The 16,593-nt window shown below is 40.8% G+C and overlaps 1 protein-coding gene across 9 annotated transcripts in view; it reads right to left on the bottom strand.

Annotated features, from left to right (window-relative positions):
* Positions 1-16,593, bottom strand: part of LOC138848171 (rho GTPase-activating protein 20-like) — a 59,977-nt gene that overhangs the window by 20,380 nt on the left and 23,004 nt on the right. For all 9 annotated transcript variants that reach the window (XM_070067745.1, XM_070067744.1, XM_070067746.1 and 6 more), the window contains 5 exons: positions 15,913-15,954; positions 14,649-14,733; positions 8,151-8,228; positions 5,940-6,006; positions 543-722 (listed from right to left, as the gene is read on the bottom strand). In XM_070067745.1, coding sequence (XP_069923846.1) covers positions 543-722; positions 5,940-6,006; positions 8,151-8,228; positions 14,649-14,733; positions 15,913-15,954 — 452 coding nt within the window. The remainder of the gene's footprint in view (positions 1-542; positions 723-5,939; positions 6,007-8,150; positions 8,229-14,648; positions 14,734-15,912; positions 15,955-16,593) is intronic.

Here is a 16,593-nt window from a genome sequence, read left to right as displayed (position 1 = left end):
TCATCACTGTTTTTTTCTCAAATGGCCACAACAACCAGGGACAGGGCTGGAGATTAGAACTCCACCTGGGTCTCCCACATGCGAGACAAAGGACCCAGGTATTTGGGTCATTTTCTGCTTCCTTCCCAGGCACATTCTGATAAAGCCAGCGAGCTTCATCCGAACTGGGAGAGCCAGGACTCAAGCCAATGCTCTGATGTGGATTGCAGGATGCAGCTTAACCCACTGTACCATGATGCCAGGCCACAAGAAACTTCTCTCTACAGACACATAAGTTTGTGCATGCATTATTTTATGGAGCAAATGCTCAGGGTATCCAGAGGAGACAAAAGTTCTAATGTAGAAGAACCACCACAATCCTCCTGGAAGTGAGATGGGTTCTGACTTTGAACAGTTTCTCTAAGCCTGGTTCTTGGTGAGTACTGGGTCCCTGTACTTATGCACACCTCCTCCCTCATGGAGAACAGCTCTCTGTCATGAATTTTTTTCTCAGGAATGCATGGATGAGCAGAGAGCAGAACCCTGCTGGAAATTAGACTTACCGCACCGGCGCTGCCTTTTAGCCGTGTGCCTGGGCTTCAACACGAACTGGATCCCTCCATCAGACAAGATCTCCAGAACGGGATCCTCCATGCTCAGGGCGGAGGTGGACTTCCCCGGTTCCTGATTATGAAAGGCAGCTCGATGGTAGCTTGCTTGGATAGCATATGGACACTCATGCCCTAGGCAGAGAAAAATCTCAATACACATCAGGCTGATGGTGACAGGTATGATCAAACATGCCTTGTTGTCAGTGTGGGTACAGCACCGGGGACAGCTCAAGTTCTCCTGGGGCTTCTGCAAGGAAGAGAGCTGTGTCTTGGGAGTGAGCATCAGGTGTGCTCTCTCTGGGGAGGCACTGCATAAAGCAGGCACCCAGGCAGAGGACCTTTCCAACGCAAACAGAAGTAGTAGCCCATTGCCTAGCTTAGAAGACCAAGATCCCTCAGTGCACTGCACACTGATGACTTGTTATTTCCGTTGTAAAGTAGAAGGCCTGCTAAAATCTGCCTTGACTCCAACTAGATTTTTAACGTCCTCATATGAGTAAACATGAGTAAACATCAGTGGTCTGCATTTTTTAAATGATTGGGCCATATATGTCATGAGTTGCTGTAACCTAGAATCTCTCTCCCACGATGTTAGATCATGAAAAGAGACTTCATTTCTCTGTCAGTTTTATAGCCTGTGATTCTCAAGAGCACTGGGGCCATGGTCTGCTGTTACACTTCCCTCCTACTTTGGCCCTCTCGGGAGCCCCTCACAGCTCACTAGCTGAGGGAGTGCTGCAGAGTGTTAGAGACCCAGAGCCATCCTACCAACTGATGTTCACGGAGTACATGTAATGTCATTGCTTTCCTCTCTCATTTTTAAATTGCTGGCAACCCAAGAAATTCTCAAGATCCTCTGCTCCTGGTGGGTATTAGCAATTGGGATGTCCATGAAGACACCTCTGTCCCACATTGGACCACCTGGTTTGGTCCTTGATCATGGATCCTGACTGAAGCTCTCTGCAAATGCAGATCAGACCCTAAGATGCAGAGCTGTTGTCTTGAACACTGATGTTCCTGCCACTCACGTGCAAGACTGGACTGATGACCTGCCTTCTGGCTCCTGGCCCTTGCCCTAGGACACCTCCAATCTTCGTGGACCTTTAAGGATAGAACTAGCAATTTAACATTCTGTGTCTATTTTTGCCTCTCAAAAACTAAACTTCGAACATGTTTTCACGATTCTGTGCTGTCAAAGGGATTTTCTTTTCAACAACAAAGTGAAAGCTCCCTTTATTCAATTTCTGACATATTAGTTAAATTTTCCATTTCATGGGACATTAATACCCTGTTCAGAGCAAGAATTATAGCAACTTGTCTCTTTCATGGTAAAAGAAGCTTCTACAACTGCAATATTAACAAAACCAAACCATCGGCATAACCAGGACAGAAAAAGATGATCAGGAACTGAGAGCATATTAAACACACATCCATAAGGACCGCTAGGAGTCACCAACGACAGATACACTCTTAGGATTTCTTGGAGCCAGTCACAGTGCATGCCATTGTTCGGGTCCAAATCATCCTCCAGAAAAAACATTTTACATAAACAAATGCCATCTACTCAATAAATTCATTTACAGTATTTGATTTGCACACTAACTCTACTGCTATCTTTATTTTAATTTTTTTTTATTTTTTGACAGACGGAGTGGACAGTGAGAGAGAGAGAGAGACAGAGAGGAAGGTCTTCCTTTTTGCCATTGGTTCACCCTCCAATGGCCGCCGTGGCCAGCGCGCTGCGGCTGGCGCAACGCACTGATCCGATGGCAGGAGCCAGGTACTTATCCTGGTCTCCCATGGGGTGCGGGGCCCAAGAACTTGGGCCATCCTCCACTGCACTCCCTGGCCACAGCAGAGAGCTGGCCTGGAAGAGGGGCAACCGGGACAGAATCCGGCGCCCTGACCAGGACTAGAACCCGCTGTGCCGGCACCGCAAGGCGGAGGATTAGCCTAGTGAGCCATGGCGCCGGCCTCTATTGCTATCTTGTTACAAAGATGTCAAAATTAAGGAGAAACATCATAAAATCGGTGGTTGGCTTTTGTCCTCAGATGTATTTAGCAATTCCTGAATTTTGAGACTGACAAAGTACATTCAGAAAGAACAGAAACTTTATTTTCAAATTTTGTAAGTGACTTGAAAACATTATAAATTACACATTAGTTCCTTTACATGACTGTTGAAAGAAGAATAGGAAGATTGCCCAGGTAAGTAATACTGTTTGATTTTCATAGAAATCACCAGCATTATATTACAAAGTCTATGACAAATAGTATGCCTCCCTTCCTTTCCAGGGCTTGTTTCTGTGAGAGACACTGAAACACATGATGATTCATGAATGGTCTCTTCTTTATATAGGTTAATTCAACAACTATTTTAGGAGAAGTATAATGTTTTTATCAACAACCTCAAGATCAAGTGCTAGAAAATTCAACAAAAAGAATGGCTGAACTGTACATGTTTGTTAATCAAAAAACCTTTTAGGAGTTTGAATGTGATTATCTTAATTTTTAATCATGCTCAAATAACTTCTTGACATAATTTCACAATAAATATATATGTGTTTGCAGATGACATGCATGCATGTATACACACACACACACACACACACACATACATTCATAAACACAGGGGAACCAGAAACTCCACTAAAAGACTACTGGAACTCATAAGAGAGCTTGGTAAAGTTGCAGGATATAAAATCAATGCAAAAAAGTAATAGACTTTGTGTACCCAGACAATGCCAAGCCTGACAAAGAACTGGTAAGATCAGTCCCATTCACAATAGCTACAAAAATGTCAACACCTTGAAATAAACTGAACCAAGAAGGTGAAAGATCTCTACAATGAAAATTATTGAGCATTAAAGAAATAGAAAACAGAGAAAAATGGAAAAATCTTCCATGTTCATGGATCAGAAGACTTATCATCATAATGTCCATATGAAAGAAAGAAATTTACAGATTCAATGTGATCCAATGAAAATACCAAAGGCATTCTCCTCAGATCTAGAGACTATGATGCTAAAATTCATACAGAAAAACAAGAGAGCCCAACAAGCTCAAACAATACTAAACAACAAAAGCAAAACTGGGAGCATTACAATACTAGATTTAAAAGCATACTACAGGGGCCAGCACTGTGGTGCAGTGGGTTAACACCCTGGCCTAAAGTGCCGGAATCCCATATGGATGCCGGTTCAAGACCCCGCTGCTGCACTTCCAATCCAGCTCTCTGCTATGGCCTGGAGAAGCAGCAGAAGATGGCCCAAGTCCTTGGGCTCCTGCACCCACGTAGGAGACCTGGAAGAAGCTACTGGCTCCTGGCTTTGGATCAGCACAGCGCCGGCCGTTGTGGCCAACTGGGGAGTGAACCATCGGATGGAAGATCTCTCTCTTTCTCTGCCCCTCCTCTCTCTGTGAAACTCTGACTTTCAAATAAGTAAATAAATAAATAAATCTTTTTTTAAAAAAGCATACTACTATAATCAAAACAGCTTGGATCTGACACTAAAATAAATACATAGATCAATGAAACAGAATAGAATCTTCATAAACCAATCCAACATGTACAACCAACTAATCTTTGGACAAATGAGCTAAAATCAATACCTACAGAATGGTCAATATCTTCAACAAATGGTGCTGGAAAGTTGTATATACATGTGCAGAAGTATGAGGTAAGAACCCTACCTATATACCTATATACCCTATACAAAAGTCCACTCAAAATGGATCAAGAATCTCAATCTATGACATAATACCATCAAACTGCTAGAGAACATTGGAGAACCTCTGCAAGACACTGGCATAGGCAAACACCTCTTGAAAAAGACCCTGGAAGCAAGGAGATCAAAGCAAAAATACACAAATGGGATTACATCAAAGTAAGAAGCTTCTACAAAGGAAACACTCAACAAAGTGAAGAAGCAACCGACAGAATGGAATAAAACACTGGCAAACTATACAACAGATAAAGGATTAAGATCCAGAATCTATAAAGAGCTCAAGAAACTCAACAACAACAAAACAAGCAACCCAGCTACAAAATGCTCAAAGGACTTGAACAGGCATTTTTCAAAAGAGGACATTCACGTGGCCAAGAGACACAAGAAAAATCCTCAGGATCACTAGCTACCAGAGACATGCAAACAAAACCACCATGAGGTTTCACCTTACCTTAATTAAATTGGCTTTCATGCAGAAATCAACAAACAATAAATGTTGGTGAGGACGTAGGAAAAAGGTACCCTAATACACATCTGTGGAAATGTAGATTAATACAGCCATTATGGAACACAGTATGAAGATTCCTCAAAAACAGGAAAATAGACCTATCATGTGACCCAGCCATCCCACACCTGGGAATTTACCAAGGGAAAGGAAATCAGTGCATGAAAGAGTTATCTGTACCCCCATGTTTATTGTCGCTCAATTGCACAATAGCTAGGATATAAAATCAACCCAACTGTCCATCAACCAATGACTGGATAAAGAAAATGTGCTATATACATACTATTCAACCACAAAAAAGAACAACATTCTGTCTTTTGCAAGAAAATGGATGCATCGGAAAACCATTATATTTAGTTAAATAAGCCAGTCCCAAAAAGACAAATATCATATGCTTTCCTTGATCTGTGGTACCAAATAGAGTACAAAAATTTAATGTATATGAGTAAAATTCACATTTTGAGATGTGATTATTGTTTAAAGCCCTTGTCTGTAAATAATAACCTGTTCCTCTACTATTTAGAACAGTGTTGTTGTTCTTTCTTACTACTGGTAAATTTTTTACTTAGTGGAGGGTTAAGCATATGATTTTAAAGTAAACTGAAAGTATGTTATTATAAAACTTAAAAGAAAGAATAAGAAAGGAAGGAGGAGGGAGAGTGGTATACTTGGACATAGACCTGACAGATTTTGCAAGACTTAAAAATAGAGATTACCTATGAGACTAGAAATGGAAAGGGGAATACAAACCAGTATATGGGCATCAATCAAATGTTTGGAGAGATGAAATTCGACCCCATTTTCATTTCATTACAAAAAAAGAAAAAAAAAAGGACTATTCCAAGACAGTTGTGCTATCCACATGGAAAAGCAGAGAATAAAACTTCAGTTTCTTTTCCAACTACAACTTAAATTGCTGTATGAAGATATGTTGTCAGGCACCCAGGGTAGAGTATACACTTGGCAATTCCTTTTATAAATGAGTACCGACTACATGAGGTTGTTTTCTCCCTTGTAAAGATATTTAAGCTTAAGAACAAACAATGCATAGTCTGGAAATTAATAGTTACCATTTTGAAGCAATACATTTCATTTTTTATTTTGCTGGACACTTACCAATGAGCGGGTAAGAGGTCTTTCTCTGGTTTGAATAGACCCACAATTGGTAGTCCATTTCTGAGCCCTTAGAGACAAAAAGAACTAAGTATCACAAGTCTTTGTCAGGGCATACTTCAAGGATGTATTTCTTTTGTTTTTTAGAAAACTTTAATAAATATAAATTTTGAAAGCATTTTCCCCCCATAACCACCCTCCCACTCGCAAACCATCCCATCTCCTACTCCCTCTCCCAACCAACTCTTCAGTAAGATTCATTTTTAATTCTCTTTATATACAGAAGATCAACTTAGTATATACTAAGTAAAGATTTCAACACTTTGTACCCACACAGACATACAAAGCATAAAGTACTGTTTGAAGATAAGTCTTACCATTCATTCACATAGTACAACACATTAAAAACACAGATCCTACATGGGCAGCAAGTGCACAGTGACTCCTATTATTGATTTAACAGTTGACACTCTTATTTATGACGTCAGTAATCACCCGAGGCTCTTGTCATGAGCTGCCAAGGCTATGGAAACCTCTTGGGTTCACAAACTCCGGCCTTATTAGACAAGGCCAGAGTCAAAGTGAAAGTTCTCTCCTCCCTTCAGAGAAAGGTGCCTCCTTCTTTGATGGCCTGTTCTTTCCACTGGGATCTCACTCACAGAGATCTTCCATTTAGGTCATTTTTTTTGCCACAGTGTCTTGGCTTTCCATGCCTGAGAAACTCTCATGGGCTTTTTAGCCAGATCAAGGATGTATTTCTTTAGCATTTCTACATTTCCAAACAAGAAAATAATTGGGACCAGTGCCAATGCTATTCGAGTTAACAGGACTGACCGAAATAACTTCGGTCCCTTTCTGAGCCTCCAAGACTACACCCCAGATTCATGCCATATGACTTTTGACAAGGATCACAATGCTATTATCCCAAGTGACCTAAGGAATAAAGAATCATATTTATGCCACTTCACTAGTAAAGGTAAGTCTAATCCTGATCATTCCACTCTCAGCTATCTCCAGTCTCTTTGAAGAATGCTGTGTTTTACTGGATTTAGCTGGCTTTCTATCATCTACACAAGAGACCTGGATTAAGTTCTCAGCTCCAGGCATCAGCTCTACTGCTGCTGTAGGCACTTGTCGAGTGAAACCATAGACATAAACTCTTCTGTCTGTCTATGTCTCTCAAATAAAACAAGTTTTTAAAAAAGACATGTATGTGGTGTGCACACACATTCCCCGAAGAGCAAGCTTTCATTCAACTCTTATCTTGCTCTTTAATAATTTATTAGAGGCACCAGATATATCATTCCCTGAATCAGCATCTAAGGCATACAGCTTTTATGCAGGTGTTCTTCATGTCCAAATTTATAAGGAGTGAGATTTTAGCATGGTGGTTTGAAGATGCCTGAGACTCACGCCACAATAGCTGGGTTCCAATCCAAGTTCTAGGTCCTGATTCCAGCTCCCTGCTAATGTGCATTCTGGGAAGCAGCTATGAATTCTCAAGTAACTGGGTTCCTGCCACCCACGTGGGGTACCTGAATCGTACTCCTGCATCCAGACCTTAGTTTCAGACCACCCTTAGGTGCTGTGGGCATCCAGAGATTGAACCAACAGAGGCGAGCACCCTCTCTATGTATTTCTGTGTCTTCCTCTCTCTGTGTCTGTCTTCATCCCTCTTGCTATCTCTGTCCTCTCCGACCCTCAAAAATTAAAAAAAAAATTCAACTAGACATGTCTATTAGGTTTGTGTACACTGAGATGATAGGTGTGGGATTGGAGAAACCAGAATATACAGAAATAGCAATCCAACAGACAAGGTTATTAGGAAGCATGTAAGATATTTTTGTGTGTATATATATATATACATTTATATATATACACACAAAAAAAATAAAATACATGACAATAGCAATCTGAAATTATACTCCAATTTCATTAAATTATGGCTTTCAGTTCACATGAAATTTAAAATCGGAACAGAAGAGCAATACCCATACATAGACAAATACATCTCCGACGTTTTCCATTCCCACATGTGCACATGGTTCTGGGGACAAAATATATTGCTGCCTACAATTGGTCTCTTTGCCCGGAACTGTATTTTACAAATATACACTGTAAGCATGTGTGCATGTATCTGGATCAAAGGGAAAATACATTCATCTCAAAAACCAAAGTTGTTATTTAACTCAAAGTATCTTTCAGATTACTTACACTTAATCCTAGCACTGGTAGTGCCATATGGATAACGTCACTCACTGTGTCTAAATTGGTAACTGTTATAATTCCAGACTGTAAAAGGGAAAAGAAGAAAAAACTGCTGATACAGGAGAATGTTAAAGTATATGGTTACATAATTATGAAACTCTTGGTTTCAGGGTAAAGTTTGAGTAATGACAAAGCAAAATACATATGAAGCACCAAACCTTAATGATAACTGATTTTTATTACTTTACGTAACACAAAGCCAGAAGAAAGAATTTCAATTAATTAACATGTTTCTAATAGAGGAGTTATGATACTAAAAATATAACTGCTTAGGCCCAAACAGAAAGAACCTCAATTCAGAAAGAGCCCAACACCCAAAGACTATTTCCATCATGCAGGGAATAGTTCAACAAGGAGTCAGTCTCTCTCCTTCTCTTGATGAGTTGTGTTTTTATGTTTAGATTGATTTCTTTGCATACCATATATTCAGTCCTCGTCAAATGAGAGTAAGAACTGGCTCTCACAGGCATTCTTGCTCCATAAACCACTATGTAGGGAATACCTTCTCCTAGTCAGATCACCCTTTTTAGATTTTCATTGTCAAAATGTATTGAGACCATGAACCCAGAATTCAAGGCTGAAAATTCTAGACATCTGAGTTCTTTTTTGAGATACCCATAGAATTTTAAAACTGTACATGAACACTTTCACAGAATTTTTTAAGGAAAAAAACTCTTTTGAAGGATTACTCATCTTTTTCCAATTTATCTGGTTTGTAACATAATGGATTTTCATGGTATATGGAAATCATTAAATTCAAAATAAGCAGTACAAGGGTATGGGCCTTCTTTTCTGGTCCTGTTCTCTCTATGAACACATAGATGGAGCTGCTTATAAGCATGTAACTTAAACTATTCAATAATTAGAAAATATGGAAATGAGTTTCATTTCTTTTCCATATGAGATGTTACTCCATATATAACGGCCAGGGAAATGTGACCAGATCTCTAAGAGTTTCATATGAAAATTATGCAACAAAAGCAGCTATGTGCTCCAAGACATTAAAACAAATGTGCTGAAAATGAAAAAAAAAAAAATTAAAAAAAGTAGAGGCTGTCCCAGCACAAAAACAGAAGATATTTCAAAATGGGAACTTTAGCTGTGAAAAATATCTGAAAGAACAATGCAGTGGGTGGACTAAAAAGCACAAGTGAGATGGCAAATTGAAGACAATGAATTTGAAAATACATCAATTGGAAACAGTCAGTCTGAAAAAGGAAGAAAGGTATGATTGAAAAAATTAGAGCTTACTGCCCTAGTCCAGGAGAAGATAGTTTTTAAAAAGTGGAAAGAGTGTAGTCTCAGGGAAGAGTTGGGGAGAAAATGCCAGAGGAAACTCTACCAAAATTAGAGGGACATGGTGGACCTCCTGTGGATGGCACGGATGCCCACAACTTGGGACTCCAATAGCCGAGAGCCTGCCCAGCAGCCAAGAGCCTACGCACTGGCATTGGAAAGTGAGGTGAGACCAGACAGTACTAGCAGTAGTCCAAGGCACTGGTGATTAAGCTGCAAAGAGAGCCTAGAGAAAACTTGGCTTGCAGCCCCAATGAGGAAAGTGTACTTTCCAAACTAGAAGAGAAAAAAAAGTATGGACACAATTTCTCTTTCCCCAATCACTTTACAATGCCATTCTGTAACAAGCCAATAGAGCAGGTGCCATTTTGGACATATGTAACAGCTGTGCCAGCTCGTGTCCATGCCCAGCAACTAGTTGAGTGGAGACCCCTGACTAGTGGGAAGAACTAACAGGGGGATAGGAGCCTGTGACTTTGTGAGGCTTCTCTACTGGGACTGTGAAAAAAACTGAGGGTGTGAGGCAGGATCCACGGTGAGGCTGGGACTTTGGGCACTCACACTGGGAGACTCAGGGCTTCCTGGTTACCTGGTGAGAGACATCGCTGGAGAATCTAAACTTACACTGAGGACTGCACAGATCCTTTGTGTGCTCCCTGCGACAGAGTGGATGAATATTATAGCCACTGGGGCTAGCGCTAAGGCACTGGTCTCCATTAAGGAGAGGAGCTCAGCTGAGCAGAAAAAATTTCCCTTCTGATAAAAAACAGAGAGAGAGATTTACTGTGCCAAACCTGGGTGTATCACCTCAGACATGCCCTTAACCCTGGAGAACTGAACAGAGCTCCCTGATCACACCCACTACAAGCTAGATATTCACTTAAAGTAGACATTCCACTTATCTACAGAGCCACAGTACACAGATAAAATCCACTAGACCAAAAAAAAAAAAAAAAAAAAAAAAAAAAGAAGAAGAAGAAGAAGAAGAAAAGGAAGAAACCAACAAGTATCTCCACACATGCCAAACAACAAACCCACCAATTCAAGAAACAAGAATAAGGAACACGACATGACACCCTGAAAAGAGTAAAACCCTTCAACAGTAGATTGTGAATACATTGAGGCAGAAGAAATGTAGGAAATGGAAGTTTAAAAATTGATCGTAAGATTACACAGAAGTTATCGGACACAAATGCACAAACTACTGAAATCTGTACAGGACATGAAATAAAATTTCCTCCATGAAATTGAGACCTTAAAGGGAAATCAAAATGAAATGAAGAATATAATAAAATGAATTAAAAATGCAGTGGGGAGCCTTAACAACATAATCAGTGAAGAAGAAAGAATATGGGCCGGCACCACGGCTCAATAGGATAATCCTCCACCTAGCGGCGCCAGCACACCAGGTTCTAGTCCTGGTCGGGGCACCGGATTCTGTCCCGGTTGCCCCTCTTCCAGGCCAGCTCTCTGCTGTGGCCTGGGAGTGCAGTAGAGGATGGCCCAAGTTCTTGGGCCCTGCACCCCAAGGGAGACCAGGAGAAGCACCTGGCTCCAGCCTTCGGATCGGCGCGGTGCGCTGGCTGCAGCGTGCCGGCCGCAACGGCCATTGGAGGGTGAACCAATGGCAAAGGAAGACCTTTCTCTCTGTCTGTCTCACTGCCCACTCTGCCTGTAGAAAAAAAAAAAAAAAGAAGAAAGAATATAAGACTTAGGAGACAAAGCACAGGAAAGAATACAGTCAAACCAAACACAAGAAGAGGAAATTAGAAACCTAAAAAACACTGTTGGAAATCTACAAGATACTATAAAGTGACCCAACATACAGGTTCTAGAAGTTCCTGAAGGCATGGAAAGAGAGAAAAGATTAGAAGGCCTTTTGAATGAAATAGTAACGGAAAACTTTCCTAATTTGGAGAAAGAAAGGGACATCCAAGTAAGGAAGCACATGAAACTCCTAATAGACATAACCAGAAAATATCCTCATCATGCCACATTGTAATCAAACTCACCACAGTAAAACAGAAGGAGAAGATTCTAAAATGTGCATGTGAGAAATGTCATGGTACTTTTAGAGGATCTCCAGTTAGACTCACAGCAGACATCTCATCAGAAACCCTACAAGCTAGGAGAGAATGGCCAGATATACTCCAAGGCTTAAAAGAAAAAAAATGTCATCCAACAATATCATACCTGCAAAGATCTCATTTATGAACGAAGGTGAAATAAAGACCTTCCATAACAAAGAGAAATTCAAAGAATTTATCACCACCCGTCCAGCCCCACAAAAGATGCTTAAGGATTTGTTGCACACAGAAACATGGTCATCACTACAAAAGAAGGTAAAGGAAGAAAATCCCTCAGTAAAAGTTCAAAGGAAATTCAACGTAAAAAACAGGAATATTTTTGGGAAAATGGCAGGGAAAAGTAGTTACTTATTAATAGTCATCTTCAATCTAAATGCCTTCAAATCCCCCGTTAAAAGACACAGACTGGCTGAATGGATTAACAAACAAAACCCATCTATTTGCTGCCTACAGGAAGGAAAAAATGTTTGCAGTCACTGTGAAATTTCCCCAAATTTGACAAAAATAAAAAGTTACAAATTAGCGGCTGGTGCTGTGGCATAGCGGGTAAGGTCGCTGCCTGTATGCCGGCATCCCATATGGGTGCCAGTTCAAGTCCTGGCTGCTCCACTTCCCATCCAGCTCTCTGCTGTGGCCTGGGAAAGCAGTAGAAGATGGCCCAAGTCCTTGGGCCCCTGTACCCACGTGGGAGACCCGGAGGAAGCTCCTGGCTCCTGGCTTCGGATTGCAGTGCCTCCAGGCGTTGCGGCCATCTGGGGAGTGAACCAGTGGATGGAAGACCTCTCTCTCTCTCTGCGCCTCTCCTTCTCCCTCTGTGTAATTTGACTTTCAAGTAAATAAATAAATCTTTTTTAAAAAGTTACAAATTAAAGGAACTCAGAAAATATCAAACAAAATAGATTCAAAGAAAGCCATGTTTTGGCACATTGTGGTCATATTACTGTAAGTCAGAGAAGGAGCACAGATCCTGAAAGCAGGGACACAAAAATAGGCAAATAAGACAGTCACCATGGATCACTCAAGCTATCAGAAAGCATCGTGACCAGAACACAGTGGAATATCTGCAAGGCGTAGAGAGAGAAATATTAGCTAGGATATTCTTTCCAGGTTCAGCAAAAGTGCCTTTCAAGAGTGAAGCTGAGGGGCTGGCGCTGTGGTGCAGTGGGTGAATGCCCTGGCCTGAAGTACTGGCATCCCATATGGGCGCTGGTTCAAGACTTGGCTGCTCCGCTTCCAGTCCAGCTCTCCTCTGTGGCCTGGGAAAGCAGTGGGATGGCCCAAGTCCCTAGGCCCCTGCACCTGTGTGGGAGACCTGGAAAAAGTTCCTGGCTCCTGGCTTCGGATCCGTGCAGCTCTGGCCATTGCAGCCAATTGGGGGGTGAACCATCGGATGTAAGACCCCTCTCTCTCTCTCTCTCTCTCTCTCTCTCTCTCTCTCTCTCTGCATTTCCTCTCTCTGTGTAAGTCTGATTTTCAAATAAATAAAATAAATAAATCTTTTTTTTTTTAAAGTGAAGCTGAAATCTACACATTTTTGGATGAAAGCAAATTAGAAAATTGGTTGGCACCAGAACTTTACTACAGGAAATGGCAAGTTTCCGTAAGATAAAATCAAGAGAAAATTAGAGAAAACTCAGATTTTCAAGTGTGAATGAATAGCATTAGGTATGATTATTTTATGAAAACCATACATAAATGAAATTGATTTTGAAAAATTCCAGGATGAGCAACCATTTGCCATAACTAAAACCAAAGCAGCTTGAGACAAGGGTGCTCCTCCCTACAGGAGAACTCCACTTCAACTTCTTCAAGCAATTCCTCTGGTTATGGAAAACAGCTCATAAAAGATGCCTGGCTCTGATTAGCTGCTGGGAAATGGCTGTGCTGGACTAGGCTTTTTCCACTGCGAATACCATGTTTTGTGATCTGAAGCTGCTGTAAAGAAAAAAGTCAAATAGCGTATCAGTGTTATCATGGTCACCGTTATGAAGATCTGCGCTAGTGTGTCATGATTTTAGAAATCAAATGTGATCCAACTGAAGATATTCTTCCCTACAACATACAAAAATGAGGAAGACACACACCGATCTCTCCAAAGGTTCACCCCTCCAAGTTTAATTCAATCCTGACAGACTTTGGTGTGGGACGTAACCAGCTCAATGCAACACCTAACTCAGAGAGTGGATTCTGTTCCACAAAGGGAGCATTACTAGAGCAAACAATCAATTGGAACATGAAATGAACAACAGGTGGCAATAGTATTTATACCAATGTTCCATTTCCAGGTGAGGACTGTATGGTGTTTATCTAAACTATATCTTGATCTTGGGAATACACAGGTATTCGAAGATAAAGGCATGCAGCATATGTAACTGCCTTCAGAAAGAAGCATATCCAGACACACATCAAGAGACAGACAGAGAAAATAAATTATGGAACAAAAATAGGACAAGATGTCATCAAATCAGCACATTTGGATGTGATAGTCCTATCACTCTTTCACACATTTCAGGGTTTTAAAATTCCTTCCAAATAAATAAAAATATTTTAACATGAAATAAATATTGAAAAACTGGGAACAAACAAAAACACTGTTTGAAAGTAGTGACAAATGAACAGAAATATTTAATTCCCAGAATACTGGCTTGGGAAAAACACTTTATGAAAATGTGAAACTCTGTGGATATTTAACACGAAATAGTCTTTCTAAGCATAAGCACTGAGTTATCGTGGATTCCCAATGCTTCATATAACCTAACATTTACTTTTTTATGTACACAAAAAAATTGCATGTGTAGGTGAAGATATATTTCTCCATGTTCCCTTCGGAATACTCTCACTCTCCCATCTCTCTCTGTCACTCCAATCTCACTCTCTCCTCCCTCTTCTTCTCATCCCCTCCTCTCTCCTCTCCTCTGTTCCATTATATTGTTCCTCTTCCCATACTTCTTGATCTCTATCTGTTTCTCTACCTAAAACCTCTATCCCCATTGTCTCTACCTCTCTTTCAGTCAAAGTCAGGAAATTGGAATTTAAAATGTTGAGTCCAAAACACACTTACATAAGGAACGTTGCTAACGGTATCTGACTCTATCTGTAGAACTGTCGTCTGCTTTTGATCTTTCTCTTTCGACTCAGTTATACACCTAATCAAAATCATTAAGAAACAAAAATTAATGAATTAGCTAATGTTTCTCTTCAAATCAATTCATGTGGCAAAATGTTCTATATATTTCTCATCATTGATATGTACCTATATATATACACACACACACACACGAAACTCTTGTTTGAGGTAGCTAATACATATACTGATACAGAGACATACATATGCATTTCTGTGCACAGATATCTATAGCATACTTACAGGATATAAATATTTATATTCATCTATAAATAACTTTTATATTATTTAGATTTAGATTTGTAGAACTTCTCAGCAAGGTCAAAAGATGAGGAGTGGCATCGCTGTGGCATACGAGGTAACATCACCGCCTGTGGCACCGGCAGCCCATATGGGCACCGGTTCCAGGCCCGGCTGCTCCTCTTCCAATCCAGCTCCTGGCTATGGCCTGCGAAAGCAGTAGAAGATGGCCCAAGGCCTGGGCCCCTGTAGCTCCACAGTAGACCAGGAAAAAGCTCCTGGCTCCTAGCTTCAGATCAGCCCAGCTCTAGCCATTGCGGCCACTTGGGGAGTGAACCAGTGGATGGAAGAGCTTACCCTCCACCTTTCCTTCTTTCTGTAACTCTACCTCTCAAACAGATAAATAAATAAATCTTTAAAAAGCCAAAACAAGAACAACAACAAAACCAGATGAGTAGGAAAATAATTCTGGGAAAGACGGCATGGCCTGGAAAATAACAGGGAGTGTCTTGATGTGTGGTTTGGGCAGCAGATCCACCCCTCAACGTTTTCCTATCTGGACCGCCTTCATGGCTTCAAGTGTAGGAAGCAACAGGTGCTTTCAGACTCACTCAATAGAGCACTGAGTAGATCCACTCAGCTACTGAGTAGCTCAGTACTAGCTACATTTATAGACATTTAATACATATTGGGAATATTGTTAGCTCTGATCCATAGGCTGTATGGAGGGAAAGATGAAAGATACATCTTGAACTTCTTCAACAGTGAACAGAACATTCATGTGAATGAGGGAACATGACTTACAGCACATGTAGAGAAACCAAGGATTGCAAGATCATCTAAGAGTATTTTCAAGTGGGAAGAGCATTTTTAAGTGGGAATCATGTAGGGGCACTGCTTGCAGAGATTTATGCCTCCTATCACAAACGAAAGATTCAAAATCTGTATGCTAGAGAAATACCTGTCCAGCAGACGTTCCCATTTTTCCATAAATGTCTTCGAACTGCAAGCAGAGAAGTCAGAGAAAATAGTAAGCTACATAAAAGACTAATTCCATCTGATTAAGACTACCATTGCAGACAAACACAGCAGCAGGCAAGTGTGGGTGATGGGGACTCAGGCGTAAGTAGTGCCCTCTCACACAAGGGCTCTGGGTGGAGTCTGCTCTTGTACAGCAACATTACAGCGATGGGAAAGAGTTCTTCAAGGGAAGGAGAAGCTGACTTGAAATGAAACCCTGGATTGCAACTATGGGATGCTAGCTCAGTGATCACAGGAGTCACTGAACTGACAGGAGTCTCAGTATCCACCATCGAAAGTGGAGGTCATTAAACCTCAGAGTGCTCCTGTAGCTTGAAGTGCTATTCAAATGGAAAAAGCATTATGATCAGATTATGTCACACTGAAGAGACTGGGCATGTGAATGGAATGCTCTGGGCTCACTTTAGGGGGGAAATCCATACCACTGTACTTCACAGAGGCTGCAGAATTGTCAGATGTCAAATAAATACCTAGAAAATTATTTTAGTGCTATGATGTGCTGAAGGATGTCAAAGCACCTAGTGTTTGGTGACTAATGTTTTATATCCTTTCTGCTACATCATTAATGTATTTGAAATCCAAAGTGAAAAAGATCTGCAGT

The sequence above is a fragment of the Oryctolagus cuniculus genome, unplaced genomic scaffold, assembly GCF_964237555.1.
Source record: "Oryctolagus cuniculus unplaced genomic scaffold, mOryCun1.1 SCAFFOLD_141, whole genome shotgun sequence".
Classification (NCBI taxonomy): domain Eukaryota; kingdom Metazoa; phylum Chordata; class Mammalia; order Lagomorpha; family Leporidae; genus Oryctolagus; species Oryctolagus cuniculus.
Note: the sequence above shows the minus strand (reverse complement) of the source record. Positions and strands in the feature narration are given on the sequence as shown.